This window comes from Tinamus guttatus, unplaced genomic scaffold (assembly GCF_059628265.1).
Source record: "Tinamus guttatus ecotype Peru unplaced genomic scaffold, ASM5962826v1 Tinamus_guttatus_pri_ptg000188l, whole genome shotgun sequence".
NCBI classification, from domain to species: domain Eukaryota; kingdom Metazoa; phylum Chordata; class Aves; order Tinamiformes; family Tinamidae; genus Tinamus; species Tinamus guttatus.
The window spans coordinates 1,945,893-1,973,309 of record NW_028288722.1 but is presented as its reverse complement, the minus strand read 5'-3'; the positions used below and the strand labels follow the sequence as shown (position 1 = coordinate 1,973,309).

General features: G+C 41.8%; 1 protein-coding gene across 1 annotated transcript in view; it reads left to right on the top strand.

Moving 5' to 3' along the window:
• QTGAL (queuosine-tRNA galactosyltransferase) overlaps positions 1-27,417 on the top strand; it is a 113,518-nt gene that overhangs the window by 18,756 nt on the left and 67,345 nt on the right. The window contains exons 6-7 of the mRNA XM_088523463.1: positions 401-466; positions 13,494-13,589. Coding sequence (XP_088379589.1) covers positions 401-466; positions 13,494-13,589 — 162 coding nt within the window. The remainder of the gene's footprint in view (positions 1-400; positions 467-13,493; positions 13,590-27,417) is intronic.

Genomic DNA, 27,417 nt, shown 5'->3' with positions numbered 1-27,417 from the left:
CTTGCATGCATATGCTCCCTTTTTGTTTTTTCTAAAGAAGGCACCAAAAGCTTCATTTACGAAGATCATGGGGAGTAGTTAATAATTTATTTTAATCTTAATGTTTTGAGATTGGAGCAGAATAGCAAATGAAAATACAAATGCATTTTAAAAACTGTGTCTTATTTTTGACTGCAGTCGTTCACAGGTTTTGAAGTTAGATTCTATTTTTTCAGTGTGCAACTTCCATCCATTTGGAAGAAACCAAGCAATGCTCACAGTGCCTTTAGTATTTGTTCCATTTGTATTTTTGACTAGAAGCCAGTAAAATGATGTTAATTTAACAGCATATTCTAGTGTGTGTCTGCGTACTGTACTGTGACCCTTTCTGTGCTCAGCAACAGTGTGCTTTTTATTCCAGGATGATGTGATGATGCCACAGCGGGTCAGGCTGCAGCACGAAGCTGCCATTCAGCATCCAAACAGTGTGAGTACTTCTTTCTTGTGTGTATTGGCGTGTTTTTCTTTTACAGGGTGCCAGATACATCTTTTAAAGGATATGAAAATTTCACACTAGGGCTGGTGGTGCTGGCAAAGCAAACCCAGTATATTCTTTTCCTTCATTTTTAAACCTTACTCTCAGTAGTAGTTTTAATTGAACTTCTGCTTATTTTATGTTTAATAAACTAAATCTTATTTTGACAGTGGTACTATTAAAAAACCAAAATTAATAGAGGCTTCTCTAGTATATGTATGTTCAAATAGAAGGTCCTTTCTATGTAACCTAACCAGGTAATCTGAAAAGCTACTTCAGGGTTGGCCGGAACTCTGGTTTTGCTGTGGTTAATGTTTAAGAAGCTGTAAGCAATGAGGAGTCCCTGGGTTGTTGTCATTCATACACCGGCCTGCAGTGAAGCTGATGTTTCTCCTTATGACTGACCGCAAAAGAAGGTGTTGTCAGGCAAAATGGCATTTTTTATTCTTGTGAAATAAATTATCAAAAAATGCTTGGTGAGTTAATTGTTTTAGGAGCTATGTGATTTTGTTGTTAAATTAATCTTAAGATTAGGCCCACTATCCTTTGAAGAGAGTTTAGCTTATGTATCTGCTCTTCTAACTTGAAGATAGAGTAATTTGTTACAAAAAATGTTTTGGTACTGACATAAGTACTCCTTTATAAGTTTGAAAAGGCAGTTCATGAACCTGTCATCAATATTCTTCAAAAACGGTTAGAAGGAAATAAACTTTACAAGAGAAAATGTCAGAGATAGGGAAGCAGCATGCGATAGCTTTCTGGATCAACTGACTTTATCCGTTACAAAGTAACAGAGATCTGGGAACAGAGCACACAGTTTTCAGGTTGTCCCTCCCTGGAGTTAAACCCCTTTGGAAACTTTCCTCCTAAACACCCCTACTCCAAAATGGAGATTATTGCAGTCGTTTCAGCTCAGGAGCGTCTGCCAAGCAACCTGCTGCTGGGTGGTGGGACGTGTGTCTGCCCGTCGCTCCACCTGCACCAGCTCTCTCTGAAATTGTATTCCTCACCGTGCAATTTATGAGATTATGGTTTTAGTCGGAGCTGAGTAGCAATTAACTGAGTTCATGCTCTGAACATAATGAAGTGATACATGGAAAGTAGTTTTTGATCTGAAATGAATCAGTTAATGTAATTCCATAGTTAAATGCCAAAAAACCAGAGAGGCAAGTTTATCCAGTCAGCGTGTTTGATGGAAAGTAGTGTTAAGAGCTATTGTGTTTCTTGCTAGTTTGACTTCTCTATCTGTATATTAATATATTTTTTTAATTAGACTAATTACAGCAAAACAGTTTGTAGTCTATTTAGAAAACACTTCAATTCTGTTTTGTATATATTCTGTTCTACTGTAGTGCCTAACAACGTTAAATATGAGTTATTTAGTGGCAATCAAATAAATCATAATTAGTTCCTGCCTAGGCTGAAAGGAGGCTCCGTGGTGTCTTGCAGACAGCAGGCTCCTTCCTGGGCTTGAAGCTGTTTGGAAGTTGTGGTCCCGTTTTAGTGCCATGGGGCTTCTCCTTCTGCGAAGCTTCGCTTGGGCTCGTTGCTTCACAGAATAAATCTGGCTGAAGTGAGTTGGATTTAGGATGGGGAATAAGGGCTTCCACCCTCAGCTCTCGGACACACGTGCGGGGAATCTTCAGTGCGCGGACAGAGCGGGCAGGAAGGCACCACGACCCTCCCGTGCCTACTCTGAGGCCCCTTCTCACTGCAGGGCTGACTGTGCAGAGCCTGGAAGCTGGAGATTTTAAACCTTAAGAGGAGTGATTGAGAGCTGCCTTATGCAGATGGGAAGAGCCTGTCTCATGCCTTTACTTTTTCTCAGGTTTCTACTGAATCAGAGAGTTTCCTTGTAGCTTTTTTGACAATGACCTTATTTCTCAATCTTTCTTTGTTTGTTTTTCTGTTAATTTTTTTATTGTGTGTAATTACTTGTGTGTAAAGTTATCTATTTATATTTGGAAGACTTTTTTGATCCTGCCTTAAGATAAAAGGATTTTCCTTCTCTGTGTTCTTGAGAACCCTAAGAAGGCAAGAATTTACCTGTGTTGACTTGCAGGCGACTTGTTTTCCCATCTTGCAGATATAGAAGATGTTTGTGATGCTCGTGCATGCTTTATGGATAATGTAGTATTTTCCAGAACTTTAATTTGAAGGCTTGAAAGGAGAAATGGGAATATTTCTCAAAGATGTCCTTCTGGCCACAAATACACTGCCTGGTATTCGAGTGAACTTAAGAGAAGGATTTCTCTTCTGTTCTCAAACTCATCCTGCCTTTCAACTTGCTGTTTTTGGAAGGCAACTGTAGAGGTTTGAGTAAACTTCAGTTTGGTAACCCAAGCTCTGGTGCAGAGTTTGGGCAGTATGATCAACCAGGGCAGATGCAGAAAAAGCAGAAGCTGGAGAAATGCCCGGGAAGCAGTCAGCTCTTTTGTTTTGTTCCTGAAATTCTAATTTGCAGACTTGAACTTTCCGCTGTTTTGCAACTGCTCCTGATCTGGATTTAAAGTTTAGTTTTGCCTTATGGTATTCTCACTGTGCATTTAAAACTTTGTTCTTAGTCCTAGTTGTGCTGATTGCGACTGAGAGCAATTTGGAGACCAGGATTGCACCGAGGCATCCCTACATTCAGGCAGTGGAATCTGAACAGGCTGAATTCCTACTGCAGCCTTCAGGCTTTTCCTCTGTTACGGACTACTTCACTGTGCTTTCAAAGAGCAAGAACAAACTCTTCTCTATAAGCTATTCTTATGTATGAGTGTAGGTGTGACCCCAGAATATGACAATGCACATAAATAGCACGTCCCTTCCTGTTCTTAGATTTCATTCTTTTTTTCCTGCAGAATCATGTAGAAAATAATTAAGCACTTTCTCCACATCTTCCCCACAGGTGGAATCACAATTTGGGCAAGAGAAGTAGAAAGCAGCCTTATTTTCTTTTGTTTTTCCTGGCTGAATAAGTGATGCAAATCTTTACCAGTGTCAGAGAGAACACCTGTCTTGTTACTATAAAATTGCTACCTTCTCCTTCAAACACGTGTTAGAGTATTGGGGCACGGTATGCACAGCATCGTATATTATCATTTTCATTTCTTGAGTGAGAATTTCTGTTTTGCATTTTCAAAGCAAATTTTTGGCTCGTGCTTGGGCTTGGGCCAAGAGTCATAATACCTAAGGCCGTTTGAACCCACGATAATTTCGTTAGTTGAATATTCTAACCAACCAAATAAATTGTGCTTCAACGTAGCTTTGGCAGTTTGTGTGACCTTACAGCAGCACTGAGGGAACTGGAGAAGTGCGTGACACGCTACTCGTTTGCAGACCTGTTCATCTTCTTCTGGAAAAGCTGTAAACAAATACTGCACAATTAGCAAATGAATCAGACAAATGAATGAATACAGGAGGTAGCTGAGCTTAATCCTTTCTTTAAGGCACAACTCGAGGCCACAGCGTTGTCTTCCCTGCCCCATTTCACCATGATCAGCACCACCTCCATGAGGAAGCTCACAAAGAGCTGAACTTCAGAAATGAAGCAGTATATGTATATATTTTTTTAAATTTAGTTTGGGCCCACTCTAACACATACATTTCTTGATATGGAAAGTTATATAGTAACAGGTAAGTCTTTCTGTTATTGCTTTACCCAGTGACATTCTACTTGCTCGGACCTGTTGCACGTTTCTATTATGCACTAGATATGGAGAAAGTTGTTCTTCTCCCTTGTTTTCCTTACCAGTTGCGTATTTAGCGCCATACATCCAGTTGGAGGTGGCTACCTTGAATTTTTCTCTGCTGCAGGGGCACCCATTTCACTCTCTTTTGTGCCTGAAATGATCTAATTTCGTTGCTTATGTCAATTCTTCTGGTTTCCCCCTTATTCATTTGAAACAATATTTGAAACTGCAAGTGAAGGTTTCTAAGTAGCAATAGAAAGAATGTAGAATAAATCAAAGTCCCTTCTTGCAGGTATAGTTTACATTAAAAGCTTTAATGATATATGAAGTAGATATTAGCATGAAACAGAACTTTTAGGATTAGCGTTCTGGTTATTTATGTGGCTGTCATGACAGTAATATCTGATTCCTTTTCAAAATACCAAAAGGATGATGATGGGATGATTCAACTATTTTTATATCAGCTAGAGGCAGAATTTTTAGATGAGCTAATCCATGAGAACAGCATTGTGGGAAAGGCTTAAAAAATACAGAGCTTTGTGTTGTTCTGAATGCAAAAAGATGAATAGACCTTCTTACATCACGTGGCAGCAAGTCCCCTAGTTTAGATGTAGCTCTCGCCTCGGAGGGCGGCCTGTGCTCTCGGGCAGCCTGGGCCGGTCTCCCTGTGCTGTCCGATGTATCCGAGCAGCTCTGGAGGCCGGAGCCCGCGCGATTCCTCGTGCAGGGAGGGCGGCGGGCGCCTCGCGCGCTCCACGCACGACGTGGCTGCACAGTAACCCGCCCGGAGCCTCGACGCGGTGCGAGCGCTGCACGGCCCTCGGCACGGGGGTGCGCGTCACCGTCCGCATCTCCCGCGTCACCTCCAAAGGCAGCATCGCTCCCCGCAGCGCTGGCGTGTGCAGCACACGCTCCTCCGCGTTGCCTTGGACTGAGCAGCTGGGACACATCAAATTAATGGAGGTTTTTGTTCCTGTTTATTATCACGAGGTTGGAATAAAGGCAGGAGGCCCACGCCAGGCCAAGCTGCTTCATGATGAAAGGAGTATGGAAAGAAGAATTAAAATGGGAATTAAAAATGAAGAGGGAGGCCACCTTGTGCACTGGCAGCCGACAGTAGCAGTTTGGGAATATTGGCAGTGCTCAGTGTGTGGTGATTGCTCCACATACCAACAACGTTTGGTCAGCCCTGGAAAATCTTAGAGCCTTTTGTTTGCTGTATCTTCTTAGTCTAGTGTTCGAGTAGTCCTGTAAATACAGATTACTTTTCAGACTATATCCTGTGCCTCATCCTTGTGCTTTATCTTGGAAGTCAAAGTGGTTATTATGCAGTCTGGTAATGACATTGCACTAGACATGGCTTTTCTGGAACTATCCTCCTAATAGGGTAGTCTTGGTTGCGTGGCTAGAGCTGGCCAAATTGAGATAATGTGCATCCCTACCCAGGACTTGTTCTAAATGTAGGCTTTTGTCACCCAGTGCTAACTGAAATCAAGAAACTTCAAAGCTTGTTTGGATTTTCATATAATCACGCGTGCTGCTCTTTTCTAACTGGAGAACATGTAAAGATAACAGTTTATCAGCTGTTTGCTGTTTTAGTGGCGTTACAAGTCTTAAGTAAACTTACTAAGAAGCATTGGTGCCCTGAAGTCTAAATGTGTTGATAAACTATTCAGTATATTTGGATCTGATATGATGCACTGACATGACACAGTGAAAAAAAAAAAAAAGCTCTGTTAGGGGTCTGTAAGTGGTGGGGGGAAGTTGGGTGTTGCAGACAGCAGCTTGCTCTGGCTGGATGCTGTAGCTGTGCTCAGAGCTCTGCTCAGGCCAGGTAGTATTTCCTGCCCTACAGGATATATCCAGGCTGGGGCTTGCCCTGCTCTCGCAGCAGCCCCCCAGCTTCTGCCCAGCCTGGGGCACGGGCAGGGGGACCCGTGTCGGCCTGGAAGGGAGCAGGAGGACGTGGTCCAGAGCGCTGGGTTTGCCTGGAGCGGGGTGGCGAGCGGGTCGCAGCGAGCGGATGAGCGGCGGCGTGTGTGGAGCGACCCTGGCCGCGCTCAGCGCCGCGGCTCCCGAGAGGAGGGCTGCACAGCGCCGGCTGGCCTCAGCCTCAGTCCCCAGGGCTTGCTAATTTTTCTCTTATTTTTTTAAAGTTAGACAGTGGTTTAGTCTACAAAATCAGGTAAGCAGTATTTTATATGTAATTTTGCAGGCGTTAAAAGATAAGCTAATGTGAATCTTTGCTAAGCTGTCATTAAACATAATTACGTAACACGGAAATACTACCTGGCTGTTCAGGGTGACAGAAAAGTGCTGCCTTTCAAATTCCATCCTTGCTGCGGATGATAGTTTTAACGGTTGTCAGTTATCTCTTCCACTGAGATCCGGGTATTACCCATCTCCCTTATACTGTTCCATCTTCCAGTTGTTGTGTATAGATCAACACATTTTTCTTTAATAATTGTTTTTGTTTTGGACATGAACTTGATTAAAATCTTCATGGTGTAGATCTTAGGTAATTTCTGTTTCTCTTTAATTAATTTGCATGAGCTGTCCTGCTTTTTCCCTTATTCAGCACGTTTGAGATGGATCAGTGTGTGTTGCCCAGGCATGTCCTGGTAAGCAGTGCTTATAGAATTAAACCTTAATATAAGCATTAATTCATATAGTAGCTACTGAGGAGAAATAGATCGGATATAGGCATGACTTGGAGGATAGGGGAATAGAGGAGGGGAAATGTGTTTGTTTAATCCTACTAGTAAGAATTGGTCCCCATAAATGGGTGAAGTAGATCTGAGGAGGTGCTCTTCCATCTTCAGAGAGGACAGGGGGAGAGATGTTAGAGATCGTGTTCTCAAGGTGATTACCTGCAATTGTCCATGATCCAAAACCTGTTTATGTGTCTTCCAGGATAAAATCTCCTGACAATGTTTCCAGTAACCACTCTCATCATTAGGACTTCAATCCTGCATGTTCATTTCCAGTGCACTGCATCTCATAAACAATGTGTGTGTCTTTATTTCCATCAGCCAGGGGAAAATGTCACCCTAGATAAGTGTCCAATAGAAATACTTCATGTATTTATATATATATACACATATATAAGATATGTTATAAAATACTTATGTATTTCACATATGTGAAATACTTATAAATATTTATATATATAAAATGTGTGTGTGTGTGTATGACCAGCAAATTCTTACTGGAGGTTTTTTAAGATTATCTGTAATATTCAGTAATCAACGTTTGGCATGGAGGGTGGTTGTGTAAAGGTTTTGCCATGAAGTGGTGACAGAGTTGAGTAAGTGCAAGAGGAGCAGGAAAGATTCCTTTTCTTTTTGTGTACTAAAGAGTATGAAAATCCTTTCGTTAGTAGCGAGAGTATCATCTTTATGATGTTTTTTGTCTATCAAACCTTTTCATGTAAATCAATCAATACACTGGAATTCTGCTATGTCTTTGCTTTTTATGAGGCAGATTCCTTTAAGATTCCTTTTAATTTGGTATTTCTGAGAAACCACAGGAGATTTTCAAAGTCACAGTGTCAGTTTATGTCTGTTCTACATTTAGTCAAATATCCAAAATGAGAAACAGCTCGCTCTACAGCCCTTTGTAATTAAGTTTGTGTTTAATATGGCCTCCACATGCCAATAACCCCACCAGAGGATTGCTTGGGAGTGCAGTTCAATATTCCCGAGTGTCTGATTGTCATTTAGATTTTCAGTATTTTGTTTTTAAAAGTATGGGTGATGTGCTAAGTAACTGAAAATCAAGTCCCTTTGTCCTCATGTCTTACAACTCAAAACAACTGAGTCAACGCTGTCAAAACGACTTGTGTCTTCCTTGTTTTGCTGGGATCATAGGCTGTTACTAGCCCAAGCATATCTTGAGGAGCTACAGGCACAAGAGAAATCAACTATCAGTTTTTAAACTGACACTGTTTCACATATTGCTCTTTTTGAGTGTTCTTAAGCTTTATGCAAAGGAGCGTTTGTACAAACACCTTCCGGGAGCCCCCGGGGAGGCAGCTTCATCTGCAGCAAACTGAGGTTGCAGGTGCACTAGCTCCTAACACAGGCTGTGCAATTATAAACTATGGTACAAACTCTCCTTCCTAAGTGTACTTGAAATCGTGGCTGTTCTATGTTGATTAATTTTTCTTGTTGTGGTAAATTTGTGCTTCACAATTCCAGTAAAACCTACCTGGGACATTGCTGATGCACAGTCATAACAGCGGTTGCGATTGGGTCCTCTGCGCCAGTACATAAAGGTTTACTGAGCTTTTAGATAAATATACATACACACACCAGAACAAACCAAAAACTTCTCTAGAAATGTTTACAAGCAAATAATAGTTAAATTATTATATGATGGAGAACCAAATAAATAATTTGAAGCTTCAGAGTTACGAGAGGAGAGATTCAGGTGCCTGAACGTAGACCTGTAAAGCCAGTTGGACACTTTAAGGTAGCTGAGGCCATCTAGGCAAGGCTGGTGGATATAGCTCGTGGACTGGGTCTTCTGCAGCTGAAGCTAGAGGCCAAACAGGACCCCAAGGTCCTAGATGCTGATATTTAGCTGCTCTGTAAAACTCAGCTTATTTGATGCTGTTTGCGTGTTTTAAAAAGAATCTGGAATGGCTTTTCAGAGTATGCCTTTGTTGTTGAGAGTTAGGGTAGAACTAGATTTACTATTTTATGTTCTTAATATTTCTTACTTACGCTGGCTCCTGCTACCATCGACTGTATATATTATTTCTTCAGTGGTCATTACAATTAAGTAAATAGATGAATAATTTAATAGCCAAGTTTTAAGTGTCAGTCTAGAAAACTAATTACCTGATTTGATGCAATAGCAGAAAAGATTCCCATGGTTTTCTGTCATGCTTAGAGCTCCTTAGTCCCATGAACAGCACTAGTCCTTTGCTATCAGCCAGAAAAAAAAAGTTTACAGTTCAGTTACTGCATTTTAGGCGACCAATATTAATGCGACACTACAGCGGGTTTCCCGCTGGGGTATGGGATGTATAGCATTTGTTGTATATATTTGTTCTGTAGTTTAACCTAGGTACGTGCCAGTGTATAGCCAGCATTTGTATTAGGAGAAACAAACTTGCCTCATCAGATCAAAAAGTTGAAACTTGGATGAACTCAATTTTTGCATGGAAACCTAGTTTTTTAAAAAATGAAAAGAATGCTTGTAACATGGAGAGTTTCTTCTACTTTCCAGAAGTCTGAATGGGTGGAAAGTTGGCCAGAAGGGATTTTGTCAAAGGTATTTTAAGACTTACGCAAGAAGCAGCAAATAAGGAAACGGTGAATTGAGAATAAAAGAGCTCTGTGAGCCCTGGAGGAAACGGGGAGCTGGGTGTAGCTGCGCTCGGTGCCCCACCTTGCGCTGGGAGCTCCAGGGGTTGTGTTTGTGCCGCCACTGCGGGCTTGGGCTGGGTGAAAGAAGCTGGTTAAAGGAGCGCTGCTTTCCAGGAGCTCGTCCGAGGGCTCCGGCAGAGCTGGGCTGTGCTGGGGGGTTATCCCGCCCCACCAGCGCCGGGAATGTCCGCCAGGGGCGGGAGGCCTCCTGAGGGACGAGCGCGACAGCCACGAGCAGAGCGCGCCGCGCTCTCCTGCCTGAGCATCTAGGCGTGAATTTGCCTGCATGGTAACAATTTTAAGATCCACGCCTGTAAAGCACACAGCTTAAGATGGTGCTAAAAGCAGTCTGGAGTGATACTGGTTTTGAAAATGAGAAGAAAGCAGGAAGTCTTTGCACTGCGCAAAACACTTCCCGGTTATGTTAGGGCAGGGGGAAGTGTGAACATCTCACTTCTTACAAAATGCCAAGTGTTACGCGCTGGTAGTTATCGTCCTGCTGTGTTGCAAGATCAGAAAGCAGCTGTTCTCCACAGCATGCGTTTCTATTAAGGGTATTTTGTTGTGATATCATTGTAATTGAAGAACGTGATTAAATGATGTTTTACAATACCGTCTTCTGCAGGAGAGAGGCTCGTTTTTATGTGGCCTTCCCAAGGGTTTGTTATGTCTTTGGAAGGCTGCTCAGAGCACAGACTGCAGCTTCTTTGCTTTTAAAGAAAGGATTTATACTTGTTTGGGGGAGTTGTTTGTTTTTCAGTTGTTTGTTTTTCAATAGAAGCGACAATCCAATATGCTTGTGGAAGGGCGGGTTTTAGAAATAATTAGAAAACATTCTGGAAAATGTTTTCTGTTTGAATGTTAGAAAACATTTTGTTTTACATATAGAAAACACATTTAGGTAATTTGAAGAAAAAGCCAACTTAAAGCCACTATTTTGGAGGACATTCTACTGATTTCTGAAATGTATTCATCTCTCTCCCTGTCCTGTGCTCCATCTTCCTCTGATTCCATATCTGAAAAATAACAGTCTTGCTACATATGTATTACGGCCTTGTGTTCTCTAGATAATGATCCTATTCAACGTGTTAGGAAGAAGAAATTTGGGTGAAATCTTAACCTCCTATTTATATTAACTACACTGAAGCATTTATCAGTAATGCACCGTTCTAGCACTCGTGCTAAGAAAGTAAGAAAAGCCAAAGATGAAGGAGAGAGTCCATCACATATTGAAACAGCAGAGAAATGGGAAGATTTGTAGGCACATGGAGTCTTGTAGTTGGAGAATATTTTTGTTTTTCTGACTTACATTTTGAATTGTCTTCTGTTCTTTTCCATCAGCAAGCTTTTCTTTCCCACATTAATTCTCAGCTTTGCTTTTACGCTTTTTCCTTTTTAGTGTTGGTTTATATTAGGTTAAATGATTATGCGTCTAGCTTTATTAATGGTCACATGCTGGAGATTTTCAGACTCTTGTTTTGAAAATTCAGGGACAAAGAATTATCAACCTTGTGCTGTTCTGTCGTGGCAGTGAAATGCATAAAGCTCGTTGTTCTAACACCTTGCCATGAATTCCGGTAGACCGTATTTAGACTCAATCCCGTGAACCTCTAGCCGTTTAGAGCGCTGTTAAAGCTGTGTAGACTTCGTGTCACACAAAAGAGTTTCTGTAATGATTCATCCCAAGTTTGCATAGGGATAAGTTTAAAAAAAAAAAAAGGTAATTTGGTTGTTGTAACGCTGAATTACCATAAAATCTGATTCCTGAAGATCAGACGCAAAGCCTATTCCTGTGTCTCCTTCTTTGTTTTACATTTTTATGTTTTTTCCCTAGATTAATGTATTGTACTGTTTTTTACAGTTGTTCTAAACATTAAGCTGAGCTTGGCTAAGAAAAAGAAATTAGTAACTAGATAAATTTATTTTTAGTTGAATGATATCTAGTGTTTTGTTTAACTAATTCGTGTGTATGTGAGGCTCTACATTGTTGCTCTCTTGCTGTATTGCCAGTTCGCCTGTCCATAGGTGAAGGAGTTCAGAAAGTTGCTGTTCCTGGAGTTTCCTGCCAAATTATACTGAAATTCAGTGTAGCCCGTTAGTTTTTCCACTGTAGACTTAGGCCGTTGCACTAGCAGTAATTCCTACAGTGCATGTTTATGTGATGAGTTTAACAGATTTTTTCCTTGCTGTGATGCTGGTTGTTCCAACGGGCTCAGTATTTTAAGACCAACATCCAGCAAGTTCCGAATCATTGGTACAAGCCGACACTCAGAGTGGAGTGAGCCGTGGGATTTTCTACATGGCTATATAGAAAGAAGGGGAAATTTTGGCCAAGGATTTAAGTCAAGCTCTAGAAATTACAGAGAGTTATGTATGATACAGAAAAGTGTGGTCACAGTCCAATTTAATAAGCGTTATTGTGCCTGCCTTCATCTGTCTTTGAATGCAGGTGCAGATAGCGGATCAAACACATTCCACTTCATTTTTCAAGAATGAGTTGAGATTTGGGCCAGTTGTTCTTTTGAGTTTGTCATTTTACTGAGCATGTGGATTCAGCGGTTTTTCAGATTGTTAAAGCTACAGAATTTGTGGATACGGTTGGGCTGGGCAAAAATGAACTTAAGAATATGAAACTCTGTTCTCTGCTTCTCATTTAAATTTCACGTTGCAGAAGAAAGAGGCAACTGCATTTACTTACTTGACTCCAAAAATAAATCTGGTTTTCAGGAAATAAATCTGAGATTCTTCTACATATCTCTTATTTTGTGAAGGCTATTCAGGATTTATAGGTACCAAGCTTAGACTGGGACTATTTGGGTAGAGAAAGCAAGCTTCTGTATCGTGTTGTTATAGAATGTCTCGGTCCCTAAAATACTTGGTAACTTTTCCGTGTTCTTGACTTTCACACATAGTTCTTGCGAAGTGTCTTGGGCTAACTTTCAAAATCCCAGGATAGGAAAGGGCTTTCTCTTGGTTAGTGAATAGTAGTAAGAGTTCTATAAATATTTCCCTTAGGGAAAAAATCTTCCTTGTATTAAACAAAATATGTACCTTGGATCAACTACTGTGAAATTTTTATATCTGTGGATTGCCTTTTTTAAAAATAGATCTACAGACACTCCTAGTTGGTACTGGGTTGACAGGAATCTTGGATTGGCGTTACCAAAACGTCTCAGAGCTCCTCCTTGTCGTCCCCTGCGGCTGGGGTCGATGCAGACCGCGCAGGGCAGCCGGCAGGGAGATCTGCAGTCATCCTCCTCCTAGGGAACTCTCCCTTCGAATTCCCTTCTCACACTCCTCCTTTTGAATTGCCTTGGTTGCTTCTTTGTCAGACCACAGATTTGTGCAGTGGACAGTTTGATGTTCGTATGAAATGGCATGAGTCTGTATGTATGCATTTGCAAATGATAACAAATGAATTTTAAAATACATGTTTAACCATAGAACTACAGAGCAGTAGTAGAGAAGAAAATATTGCTCTAATGGGAATGTAATATTATATATAGTATAATGGTGGTTATCAAACCAGGTAATTCTACCACGTGCATTTAAGAAGATGAATTAAAATATTTTGTTATTTTATTTGAAATGCAAGTAGCATGATGATAGGCAGGCAGTAGCACTATCGATAAGATTATCTAATTTTCTTTTGCCAAGGTCATTATTTTGGTTGAAGTTTTGTGATCTAGATATCTGCCTCTGGATGACTCTTTCTGTAAAATTTCAAACAATTTGGCTCAGATTTCTTAAGACTGATTTGATGGACACAGAAGGAGCCTACGTGTAGATACTGTGTAGATTATGTCTAGATAATATTTAATTCTGGGACTGCCACTGTCTTACATGCTTATTTTACGATGATCCTGTTCTGTTACTCTGGGATTATACAACAGTTCACAGTAAGCAATTTATCTTCTTTTGTTTTAGATTATTGGTTGCCAAATCAGAAGAGAGCCATTGGAGTCTACTGAACGGTACACTCGTTGGATCAATAATCTGACCAAAACCCAGCTTCTTACACAGGTATTTTTTTTTTCAACTGCAATTGAAATTGTGGCAGGAAGTTGTACTGTCCATGAACAATGGTTGATTATTTACTGAAGTTTTCAGATATTTATTTTGTAAAGTTGATGACCTCACCCTGAGAGAGGTAGAAGCTTTTGAATTGAGCTTCACAGTGAGCCTTATATTTGCTGCTACTGTCTTTGGTTAAATGCATGCACTTTCATGTTCTTATAATCAGATTAGGATCTTCTTTTAAAAGATGTATTTAAGTACACAAGAAAAATATAGTCTTTTTTGAGAAGGAGTTTTCTTTCCATAAGGTTAGGTGCTGATTGCTTCTGTGTCTGGTTAAGCCTTGCTAGAAATCATTTAAAAATAGTTCTTCAAGGATTAAACATTGGGCCCATTACTCATGTTTTTTAGTAAGACGCATCTTGTGCAACCGAAGATGACAGTTTTGGCACAAGAAAAGGTTGTTTCGTTAGGCAGGCAACCAGTGCTGAACTAAACAAGAGACTTTGGCAAAAACAAGTTAAACTGTGGTAGAAATCAGTCCAGCTTGTGGAAGACTGTGTGTATTAACTGAGTACTATAGGAAATCTAATGCAGGGTTAACAAAAAACAACGCAGCAAGCATTAAGATGCAAGTACTTGGGGTTAGTTTTTGTGGTGCTATGGCAGGAAGACATTTGCTTTTGATTTTTGTAGATTTAAGTGGTTGAAAAGATTAACATACTCTTTTTTTTTTTTTTTTTTTAGAGTTTATTATAAACTGCATTGTGTTCCTCATTACCCTAACCCCAAAGACATACTTAGAGACTCTGGTATGGTAATTGTAACACAGAAAGTAAAAATCTTCTCTTAAAATCAGCAGTCGTACTATGGTTTCCTGTGATTTACCAAGTGAAAGTAGTTACAGAAAAACAGTTACTCAAGGAATATTTTCAGTTTGGCATTAACCAACTTTCATAGGTTGAAAATAGTGAATTTGGCTGACGACAACATCTGGACACACAGTAATATCATCTCACTGTGTTGCTGAAGGGAAAACCTGGGAGTGCAAAACCTCGTCCCACACATTCTGATGTGCTTCGTTTATCTTCAGGTGGCTGCTAGGTGCTGTCTTTAATGAATTAAGGTGGAAGTTAAAAGAAATATCCTGATATCGGGATTATTTAAGGTCTAGTGAGTAGGAAGGTGGATACGAAAAGAGAACTAATTTTAGGATGAAGCTGTAAGTTTTCTGGAAGAGATTATATGTTATAATGCTTCTGATAGATACCATGACCTGGGAATCTTCATGCATTTCAACGTAAATAACTCTGAAAAGCCTTAATCAAGCAGCATGTGCAATCCATTATTTTAACACATGATTTAGTTTCATGCATTTTGCAACTATATGAGAAATGTTGGAAAATACATTGTGATAGGAACTAGAAGACTGCATGGTGGAACTTTTGCTTCTTTTTGGATTGTTTTCTTAACAAAAGATGAGTTTTATGCAATCATGCTATCTGCGGTACTAGTTAGCTTTTGAACTTATTACCAATTCTCCACCAAATTTAACACAGGCCCAGAACTTCCTCAAAGACACAATTTCCTGAACCTTTTGTGGAAGTGTGAAGCTAGGTAGAAAAGAGAGACCCTTCTATAGCAGCTGTGGCTTGTATGGCCTTAGGCACACTAGGATCCACGGACTGAGATCTTAGGTGCCCAGGTGTAAGAAAGGCTCTGGCTGGAGCCCGTGGTCCACAGTGACACACAAGGCCTTAGGAAGCCTGGTTTTCTAATCCTGGTGCTTAAAAAATAACTTACTTAATTTTTGGTGCACTACATGTTGGGATATGCCCCTTCTCCTGCCTCAATATTCATATTTCTCATCATAAATTCAGGTAGAAAGGTATTTATTTATTTATTCATTTATGAATTACAAAGTACAGATAGCAGAGGGAGACAGGAGAAGGAGACAACCCAGCTGTTCTGTAATATCAGGTTGCGAGGCTGTAACGTGGGGTTGGGCTTGACTTCTCCCTCGGTCCGTGCTGGAGTTCATTCCGGGTGCGTGTTCACTGATTCTTTTCAATAAATAAGCCCTAGGAAAATGACGGTTCCAGTGATGAGCTGCTGCTAATGGATCTGCAGGATCTTTGGGAGAAGCAGTTCTTCAGGGAGTTAGCAAGATTGGCTTGAATTTCCAGCATATTGTCTCCAGCGGTTTCCTGTAGCAAAAGAATGATCAGCTTTTCTTCATCCATTTCGGTAGTCATTGCCTCGCGTTTCTTCCATTCGCTTCTGCTGCATTCCTGTATCAGGCACATACAATTAGTTGTGCTGTAATTCGGGAAACTAAGACACCGATTTACAAAAAATAGTCAATTGTCAGGAACATGCAATCTCCTATGATATTATTTATGTTTTAAATCAGACAATTTCTGAAAACATTTGTTTGGTTTACCAGGCAGTGACCAAAATGCAGTTCGAAAGAGGTGGGTGGTTGCAGACGGTGGTTAAATGCTTGGATGCCCTCATGGGCTTTGGCGGGGGCTGCCCACTTGGTACCGCTCGAGTGGGCAGCAGGTTGCTGGGCCAAGTGTCCGTCCTGTGTCCTCATGCTGAGAGGACCTTTCAGAAGGCTCCTCGTGCTTTGACTTTTGCTTCCCCTTAGCGACTGCCTTCTGGTGCCGCCCGTTACCTCAGCCACTGACAGAGCCGCCTCTGTGGCGGCCGCGCGGCGCCAGGGCCACGGTGCTTTTTGGTGGCTGTGAAATTGCAGAGGACACGTTCAGAGAGGCCGTGGGGAGCAAGAGAGTGCAAGGAGAGCACAGTAACATAGAAACTACCTCTTAAGAGATTTATATTTGCTTGTTTAAGGTTATCTGCTGTGTACGTTCCAATTGAGTAAACCATGCTTTGCAGGTCTACTAATATAAACCTTAAACTGTGTGTGTATGAGGGGGTTGCTATCTTTTTATTCAATAGTCAAAATAAAAAGAAAAGATCAGTTTGGCTGTTCAGTCAGGGCAGAACACAATGATAGGCGCAGGAAGAAAATGAGCAAAAAAAGTAACCGTTTAAAACCGTTTGATGTTGAAATGAGTAAAAAAAAAAAGATTAGAATTGATCTTGATATAGGATATCCGAGTGTGATTTGTGCTTGAAATCTGATTGAACTGTGATCATGCAGCAGTTTTTGTACAGTGGAAATTTTGCTGTAGCGTATGAGTAAAAACATCTGAAGGCTTTTAAGGTTGGATTAATTACACAAATATTGATATAAGTATATTTTAAAGATTGTTGCAGATTGTGAGCAACATAGTTGAGCTCATGTCCGTGTCTGTTGAACCAGGGTTGAGGAGAGGTGACACTCTGGCAGCTCGAGCCATGCTGTGCCCGGCCTGCAGTGTAATTCCATCTGCTGCTGCTTTTCCCCTGCCAAAGACAGGAAACTCTTCTGCTTTCTTATGGCCATTCCCTTGGAAAGTGCATGGCGAACAAGACCGGCCATGCGCGAAGGACGGGACTCTGCAGCTGCTTGGGTTGGGCTGTCCTAGTTGAGCTTGGCTGAAGATGGGGAACGGTTGTGATTCCCCGTGTGCCCCCAAAGGGGAGCTGGCTGGTCAGGCCAGTGTGCTGGCCCTCTCCTCTGGCTCATGCATGTGCCTTAAGGCCGGCGTTACAGGGATGGAGCTGGTGTGTCCTTGGGAAATGCTGCAGCCCAGTGTGGGCAGGCATGTCTGGGTAGCGCGCGGGTCTGCGGCAGGAGCCCCAGAGTCCGGCGGGAGCTGCCAGGAGGTGGCTGTGGCTGGGGGTGGTTTTCCAGACGAGCCGCAGGCCGAGCACCGCTGCCCTAGAGCAGCTCTTCTCCAAGGCCACAGTTGGCAGCACAGGCGGTTCTGACGGGCAGTGACTGCCAGGGATTTAGTGACCAGAAATGGAAGAAATGAGGTGGCAGTATGGAAGCGGGATATGGAAGTGCTTGCAGTGCTTGCTGGCCTGTGACACGAGCAAAGGCCGAAGCTGGGTGGAGGGTAGGACTTTCCTCCTTGAGGATGGCGATAACATGAAAAGGCTGATTGATTTCCCCCCAACTTCTTTGATCTTTGCACTAATAAGAGCTCACTTGTGCCTGTTGTCTTTTGATCAGAAGCTCTCAATGCTTTCTGGGGCTTTTCTTGTCACTGTTTCTTCTTCCTTCACTACAACATCTAAAAACTTTGTAGTTAATAGTGAAGCCCTGTTGTGTTTTTTTTTTTTTTTTTTTTTTTTTACAAAGGAGATACAAGCAGAGTTACAAACTTTCAAAAGAAGTGAATTCTGTTAAGTCTATGAGAAAAAAACATAAAAGAGAAAAATGGCTTCTGCATTTTGTGTTTTTTCTCCCTTCTAGAGCAGAATGAGAGAAAATTGCATGAGGTGGTTGATGTTTATATTTACTTTTGAAAATGCCTCTCTAAGAAGTTCATAGAGTTTTCTAGAAAGCTTAATGGAAAGTGGTTTATCCACATCTGTGAAGTCGAAGCATAATTGGAACTTCCTAATGAGGCTTTCTGAAAAGGCATCTCGGGGTCAAATATTCTTGAACTTTAAGAAACAGGTTTCCAGTAGCTCAAAATGCAAACAAGGATTTACTTTGTCTTTTGGCAATTTTGCATAAACCTAGAGGTTCATAGAGGAAAGGGTATTAAAAAGCTTGGATTTATTTTTCTTATTTTGGTTGCTGATTTGTGTGCTTAAACAAGACTTGAATGTGGTTCATAATATGGGGCAGCATTTAAATACAATAGAAACATTGAAATACAGTATACAGGCAACTTAGACCAGAGTAAGTTTGGTTTCATTCCAAGGATGAAGTAGTCGAGCTGAGCTCCTTGCACATACGGTCCTACAGCTTGCTGGATACTTCTGTGACAGGAAGACAAATGACACGAGTCTGCTGGAAATTAAGCTGGTGCAAATTAGTTTATCTTTGCTGAAAATGTGTAGGGCTGTCAGGCGTCTATGTCTCCTCAGTATTTTTGAAAATTGCCTTGAAAAGCAATGCAGCAGATTCAACCAGGACTTAGCTATTAGCTTGATTTTGGTCTTTGGGACGTGGGCAGAACCAAATCATATCTTCTAATTTCTGAAATATTAAAATCTGTTTCCTAAATGCTCAATTTAGGCTTCTTTGAGCTGTCATAGTTGCCCTGCGTTATCTTAAAAATAAATAGCCTCAAAATGTCGCTTTGGGCTCTTACCTCTTTGCCTTTTGTAACTTAAAGGAACTTTGGTCTAAAAAAGGAAGAACAAAAAATAGTTTGGGTCTGAAAATGAAAGGTGAAATATTACATTGGCTGTAACTCCCCTCCTCTCCCCTTCCCAAAACAAAAGTTACTCTAAATAGAAGGGTTTTCAACTAATTTGATGATGTTTAGTTTTCAGTCAGTTCTCCGTGTGTGAGAGCACAGGGCAGATACACCCATCACTTCCTGTAATTTTCTTCCTTTGTTAGTTTGAAGATCAAAATGCTGATTCCTCAAAAATAGAAATATTTTTTACTGTGGCTTTTAGTGTAATAAAAATTGCTGATTTTTAAATGTATTTTCACTTCAGTGCAGCTCTCTGTTATAGCCTTATGTGTAGGAAAAAGCACTGTTATTCTCTGTTGTAGGGAGGCACTGGGCACATACTGCCCCCGTGCATACTGCTGAAGAGCGACGTGCTTGTCTGGGCTCAGCTTTAACGGTGGCAGGGCAGGAGGGATCCGCCGGGCCACCGGGGGAAGGGGCTGCCTGGCTCCCTCGCGGCTGCCCTGCTCCTTTCTGCTCCTTGCACTGGCCTCGCTCTGCCGTCTTCAGCAGTTGGCTCTGTGGTAGTTCTTGCTTTTCTGATTTCTTGCCTAGTTAAGGAAGATACATTTTAAAATGTTTACATACACCTTTTCCTTTCTTAAGTATTAAGGATATATGTTTTATTGCCACACTGGCAGGGAGGTTGTTTCCGTGTTGTGAAAAGAACAGATGCTGCTCCAACCTAACAACCTCGAGCGCAAGAATCCAGAGTGGACGATTTTGCTCAATTCCCAGATTATTTTGTTAGTGCTAGCAGGTCAAGTGTGGGCCCAAACTGGCACAGGGATTTTCTGCTCTCTGCTTGCCCAGCCTTGGCTGCAGGGACGCCGCTCAGCAGTTCCTGAGCTGCAGTTGGCAGACATAAGCACTACCAGCTGGTTTGCAGGGGGTTAGTGCGCGTCCCTCGTAGCTGTGAACAGGGCTGCTGCGAATAGGGGGTTGTTTGTTGCCCTTCCGTGGTGTTAGGGACGCCGAGCGCGGGGCTGGCTGCCCTCGCAGCAGAGCTCGTGAGCGCAGCGCCCGTGTGAGGAGGAAGACGAGGAGGAGGAGGCACGTGCGCAGGCGGCGGCGGCGCCCTGTGCTCTGTGGTTAGCGCGAGGAGGAGCCCTGGCCCCAACGGAAACCGGAGCGGTTGCAGCGTGGGGTGCATGGCGAGGAAGGAAACGGGCCCGCGCCTGCCTTCCAGTGCCACTGCTGGGCCTTTGCCACCTCCCTGGATGAGCTGGTTTCTGTGATGTGGGCGGATTTAACCTCCTGCATCGCTTGCAATGGCTGCTTCCACAGCGCAGAAAAGGGAGCAGAGGAGAAGTGCAAGCCTGGCAGTTTTATACCCTCTATTTTAGGAACATAATACCTCATTGAAATTGCAGATTCTGATGTTGGTAAGCAACATACCACATCTTAGTAGTTGCTCCAAATTGTAATTGTTTTTGGAGTTACTGTACTTGAAAAAGCAAAATACTACCAGATGTTGTATTAGACAAATCTGAATTCACATGTCTTCGTGCTCTTGAACCTTACCATAGAAGATACTAAGTATGAGTAAAAGTTTGTACAATGCAAAGAATACAAAGAATTATTATTTCCATAATTTCTCAGCATAACAGGGATACTCTACTTAATCTGCATAATTCTTTGCATACCTGTAATAATGTCATATTGAAATATACAGGAATGAACGTATTAAGGTTGAGCATGACTATTTTATAAATCATTAAAATCAAATTAAGACAAGCTGCTCATATAATGGTTAAAATTATACTTGAAGCATTTTTTGTATTTTATGTGACCTCAAATCTTTTTACCCACTGAAGATGGAATAAACATGCTGTCTGTAATCTAGCCTGCTTTACTTGTAAGTTTGCAGAAAGTGTATTTTGGGATATCTATCCAAGTGGGGAATTGATATTAGAATAATTATACTAAAAGCCCTTATGTGGGTTCACTTTTGTGCAAGTGATTGTAACAGCAGCTACGTCTTTTATGAGTTGCATCTCATATGGCTGTGACCAGAGTGAAATGCTGTCGCTTTTTACGGAGATAGCCACGTCTTTGCTGCCGAGCGGCGCTGCTGAGGCGATACCAACTTGCAAATCAGAAGGTGTCTGTGGTGTAGGGGTTACGAGGAGACTTTTCTGCCTTCTGTGACCTGGTGGATTGATGCTAGAGTGGAATGAGGGGTTTGCGTTCTTTCTATGTCCCCTTTGTACTTTCCATATCTGAGCTACCTTTTAGTTTATAGAACTTACCGAGACAATATAACATGACTGGCTGGTGGGAATTCAATTCTAAGCAGAGCATGTTGACTATTAAAATGCACTTATTTTTTTCATCTGAATATGGTCTGCTACACAAACCTCATTTCAAAACCATTTCATGCAGCCTTCTGTGGATTTGCATGGTGCCTGTCTGAGTTTTGCTTTATCTCGTGTCCTTCTACTTAATTTCTTTCTCCTTCTGGCACTTCTTATCCTTCTTAAGCACATTTGGAGCAAGATTATGAATTCTACAGTATAAAAGCCGTCCTTGTGCTTAATATTATGTAGTAGTGATAGCCGCTGTTTTCACACCTTCATTTACTAGATGAGCAGTGGGAAATATCCCAGTTAATTTAAAGGCTGACTTTTTTTACCCCCTAATTGAAGTTTACTTTGGACTCACACACCAGACTCTTTCCTTTGTCAGCGGCTCATCTGTTTGACTCTGGGCAGTTCCTGAGCATTTGGGGACTGTCTGGCCAAGTTTCATCCTGTTGGTTTCCTGACCCCTTTCACTGTTTTCCACTGCAGGGTTTTGGAATCAGTTGTTATGGCTGTGTCTGCATTCAGCAGCTTTCACTTTCCTCCTCGGTTCTCAGTTTCGTTTCTTCCCTCAAAGGATTGTGTCTTTCCCTGATGCTTCACAAGAGTTCACCACATGCTTAATTGCCCATTCATTTTGCAAGGAGCAAATTGCTTCGTAGCCTCTAATAAAGAGCTCTTAAACGTAACCATCCATGAGTGAAGCTGCAGATTTAATGAGCATCTCCATATTCAGGAGTAAACAGCACTGTATCCATGAATTTCTCTTCTGCATTTCCTTAGAAATGTCAGAGTCTCTGGAAAATAAAGTAAAATGATTATCAGGCTGGCAATTATACAGGACTCAGTGTTTTAGAGAGAAACCAGATGACAAGTTTCTCCATGCAGGAGACAGATCTCTGCAGAAGGTGCTCGTACAGTTTGACAAACTTGATTTAGAATGCTGCCAGGCCAGAAAAGTAATATTGAACCTAATATTAACTAGCAAGAAACAGTCTTACTATAGCAGCATTTACATCTGGGAAATCACAGAGGGAAATTTTGAGCTTTTTATAACAGAAACAAGAAAACCTGGTAAAAAAGTCACTGCAAGGGACCTGAACCCAGTGCACACTTCAGCAAAACGCTGAAAGGGCCGTGTTTATTTTTAAGCTCTTCTGTAAGGTTTCTGAGCCATGTCACACTGTGTTCCAGTCCTGGAAACCTGTGTCAAAGATTCTACCGGCAAATACTTACTCCCTTGTGACTTGTTCTTTAATTATTTCTGTTTCTGCTCTTTTGCTTCGGCTAATCCTCAAGAGCAGCACTACTGATTAGTGTTCTAGACAGACAAATAGTAGTAGCTCTGCACACCTCCATTTTTAGACACTTCTCTTCCTTTTTTGAAGTTATTATGGCATGGTGAGCATCTAAAATAGTGGCCGAGTCCCCACAGCTTCATCTGTATCTTTCCTAGTGATGCTGTTTTAGTTAGGAGCACCCATTAGGAGTCAAACATTGGGTGTTCTTTGAGCATGACATGACTTGCTTGGAAACAGAAGGGAGGGTCGAGCACTTTCGCTTTAGCTGCAGCTCGAGTAACGTTGAGCATGGGTATTTCTGCATCCCCACCCTTCAGAGGTGAGAGGCTTGAGGTGAACTTTGTTGTAGCCGGCATGAATCAACTGGGCAGCTGGAGGAGCCACAGCTCTGTCTGCCCCACTCCGAGCCCAGCACCGGAGCTTGGAAATGAGGCCTGTTTTCAGCTGCCGGCATTTTTCCAGCCACCTGATTTTAACCGCTAACAGCCAACAGCACAGCTCCTCCAACCTGAATTCCCTTCTAATGGCATCTTTCAGGAGAATGTAAATTTTAACCTGTCAACAAAACCATCTCTCTCTTAACATCAGTTTCAGATTACACATATATTTTTTTTTTTTTTTTTTTTGAGAAAAATGAGCTTTGGAGTCTGTAAGAGAGGGATTTTTTTGTGTCATAAAATTATTCATAGATCTGCAGAGCAGATGTTGACAATTACAAAGAGAACAGAGGCTGGTCTGTGGTCAGCCAGCGAGCGCCGCTTCACGTGGGCAGATCAAGGCTCAAGGCAACAACCGTTTCCTGCCCGCGCGGGGCGGCAGCGATGCTGTTTCTGTGGGCCCGAGCCCAGTTGCATTCCACAAAACCACTTTTGCGAAGCCTCCCTTCTCCTCCTTGGCCAACAGCAATGGCGCTGCAAGGTTCTGCGTTCCTTTCTGCAAGGTCTGTGCCTGCTGATGTACAGTTGGGAGTTAAAAAGTTGCATTTTGTGCATTTTATACATCTTTGGATGATAATTGCCTTGATCTTTTAGAAAGTGTGGAAGAGCTACCCTTTTCATTTCTCTTATTTGCCAGTGTGTCACTTCACAATGTTAACGTGACAGTGTTTCATTTTTTACATAAATCATATTTCTAATACAGTCCCCTCCTCCATTTTTAATGTGTTTTCATACAACAACTTAAATGATTGCTATTTGCTGCAGGTTAGAAATGATAATTTGATATCGTTCTGCATTCTGGAAGGAATGAAGATGACAGTGTATCCAGTGACTTCCCACTTCTGTCTCTTTTGGTAGAGCTATATACATTTTGTTAACTCTCCCACTGATACATCCTTATTTATCCAGTTTGATTTTTCAAGTTTTAACAAGCATAGGCAGTGATGGAGACCATGGGACAAGGAGAATGAACAAAGTAGAGCTTAGAGGATGGAAAGCAAAGGGCCCTGGTGGACCCAATGGGTATTCAGGCTCAGAAAGGTAGTTTCTACAGCTGGAAACCAAAGTAACTTTCCTTTTGCTTTTCCAAGATGCTTTTCTTGGCTTTCATAATAAAGTCCTTGCTATGGAAGGTGAGAATAAGAACATAAGTTTCTTGTCACTGATGTGTCAGCTTGCAGGTTTGTACTATAGAGGTTACCCCTGAACACAGATGAGAGCATTGCTAAAATGGCACATGCAAAATATATAAAAATATTTATCAAATATATCAAATAGCTGAAATAATATTTGTAGTAAATAGGAGGGGCTTTTTTTTTTCAGGATTCAAAAGCAATCATGTATTTTTGTGTCAGACCGACATGCATTGTGGTGCCTGTGCTAATGTTCTAGGTGACACGTGAACTCTAGGGTCTGGGGCTTTTTTGCGTGTGTGTGTGAATAATTTTAGCAGAAAGAGGAAGGAAGACGGTACGTGCCTCAGTAGCAGGCATGTTTGCTCTGGTACTTCAACTTCCAAGTTCCGGTAGGTGACATCCAGAGTGTCATTTTATAAAGGGTACCCGCTGCAACATCTACGTGTAGACACAGCAAGGAGCTCGCTTTCCCTTCTGCTGGTGTGGCTTCAGCCTCAAGGACAAGCTGCTGCTGTTGTAACAGAGCTAATTGTTTGCAATAAAACATAACCAACATTACTATATATACATTTTCTCTCTAAAAGGAGCCAGTGCAACTGCAGTTTATGGCCACGTGGCTGCAGCTGGGTCGGTACCAGTGGGACCCACAGAGTGGTGCTGAGGTAGCAGTGCTCTGCCCTCAACTGTGCTGAGGTACTGGCGCTCCAGCTGCCCCAAGCATTGCTGAGGTACCGGCACTCCGACTGCCCCGAGCATTGCTGAGGTACCGGCGCTCCGACTGCCCTGGGCTGTGCTGAGGTAACGGCACTCCGACTGCTCCGAGCATTGCTGAGGTACTGGCGCTCCGACTGCCCCGAGCATTGCTGAGGTAACGGCACTCTGACTGCCCTGAGCGGTGCTGAGGTACCGGCGCTCCGACTGCCCTGGGCTGTGCTGAGGTACCAGCGCTCCAGCTGCCCTGAACTGTGCTGAGGTACTGGTGCTCTGACTGCCCTGAATAGCGCTGAGGTACCGGCGCTCCAGCTGCCCTGGGCTGTGCTGAGGTACTAGCTCTGACTCTCCTGAATAGCGCTGAGGTACCGGCGCTTCGACTGTCCTGAGCTGCGCTGAGGTACCAGCGCTCCAGCTGCCCTGGACTATGCTGAGGTACTAGCACTCCAGCTGCCCTGAGCTGGAGGTACCGGCGCTTTGACTGCCCTGAGAGGTGCTGAGGTACTGGGCTCCAGCTGCCCTGGGCTATGCCGAGGTACTGGTGCTCCAACTGCCCTGAGCGGTGCTGAGGTACCGGCACTCCAGCTGCTCCAGCTTCATAGAGGGGTACTGTGTGCAGCTCTCCTATCTGCCTATATGTGTATGAGGATACGGGTGACTTGTGACAGTTTTCTCTACCTCCACTTTGTAGATACAAAGGTGTTTTTGCCAGCATGACAGGGACGTGTTATGTGGAGGTATTGACCTGTAAATTAAAACTGCCCATTGCTCCGTGTGGGTAACATGTAGGTAGCAAAATGTTAGGGCAAATCATATAATATCTGAAAGAAGGATAAATGCTGAGGTGAGTAAGAAAATGAAGGCAATGTTTTGCCAACATGGCCAATAAAGTCCATGTTTGTTTAAAAAAAATTAATATAGGATGCTAGGAGACTGCAATAACATCTGCTTATCCTAGATGAATCTCTGAGTTATCCCATTTAGAATATTATACTGACAAACAGCATTAACTCCAAGGGCAAATGGTATTAGGGGAAGTAGAGGGGGTTGTTTTTTGTTCTCCTCCTAGGACAAGGAAGCATACCAATGGAGGCTTCACAATAGGGGCGAGGATTTTCTTTTTTCCTTCTTTTTTTTTCTTTTTTTTTTTTCCTTAATCTAGGCTACTGAATTTTTGAAATAGTTATAATTTCTTTCTAGCTTCCATTTAACGCACAGTTTTGGGTATTCCTATTTAGCTGGGGTGAGCTTTCTTTGAATTATATGATTGTGATTTGGATTCTTAGGTTAGTAAATTAAATACTATATTTTTTCTTGCATCTCATAATCTGCTCAAGTTAGCAAACTATTTTCCTCTGTGTGTTTTTTTTCTTTTTTTCTTTTTTTTTTTTAATGTTGACTCAAGGATGCAAATTTACTGATCAAATGAGAACCTTTCCAAAGTTAAAATACCTTTACAAGCTAAATTGTCATTTTGTTTTTTGGGAGGCAGACTGATGCTGTCAGTGACACTGAGGCTTTATATTTTTGTTTGCAGATTTTTTGATCAATAGCCTCAATTGCAATATTTTCCATTTTTACCCTTTACCATGGAGTTCTAAAAATGCATATAATAAATTTTATGAGGAAATAATCTTCTTTCTAAAACCATTGTGCATTTCTGCAAGTGTTTCATATGTTCTAAAGGTTGCTTGGATTTCCATTCAGTATTTGCTTGAGATGTTTGTTTAATTTTTTTTACTAGGGACTTGGATGATTGTAAAAATGTTACCTGTTACCCTCATCAGCAAACCAAATGCTACATACTAGTATTTTACAGTCTGTTTGCAGTGATAATAAAAATAATAGGTTTTGGCCTCTACATGCCTTTTATAAGTTTGGCCAAACCTTTTTTCAAGGCTGAAAGTTGTCTGTACATTGCATAGGTGAAAATTCAAAAAGAGTGGCACTCCGTATGTGGTATTATGTGTGAGCAACTCAGAAAGACATCCTTATCTACCTACTGCAAGATAACTTATACTTTTTTATGTGTGTGTGTGTATATACATATATATAAAAGATAACCCACTGCAAGCACCGACTCTTATTGAGGCATGGTTTCCGTATTTGTCTTCTTACCCTTATTTTCACTCTGCCTGTTTGAACTTGAGATGCTTTCCTCAAAGAATTATGCTACTAGTCCTTCAATAAACTATAATCATTATCATTTGAAAAAAAATCAGAATATTGACCGGCCTGTATAACAGGTAAGAACTTCATCTTCGAATGACAGAATGACAGATGAAATTTTATCAGGATCTGAATTTTGAGAAAGACTTGCCCAGAAGAGTCTGAAAACATAACTGGAAAGATCTAGCCGTTACCTAGTCTTTCTGTACCTCTAAAAAAAATCATCACGCTGCTGAGATCATTGATGCCATGAGCGGAGGTGCTGGCACCTTCTACAGAGCTGGGATTGTGTCTGAAGTTGCCTTATCCAGACGTGTTGGACAAAGGTGCATTCCTGCTGGGTGACAAGAAATATGCACTTTTATTTTGGGGCTTCTAATTGTCAGGAGTTCAGAAATGATGAGAGCCCTGGGCTATATGTGTATGTCCAGCTATATGCTGTGTGCACGGAGCTTGCACCAT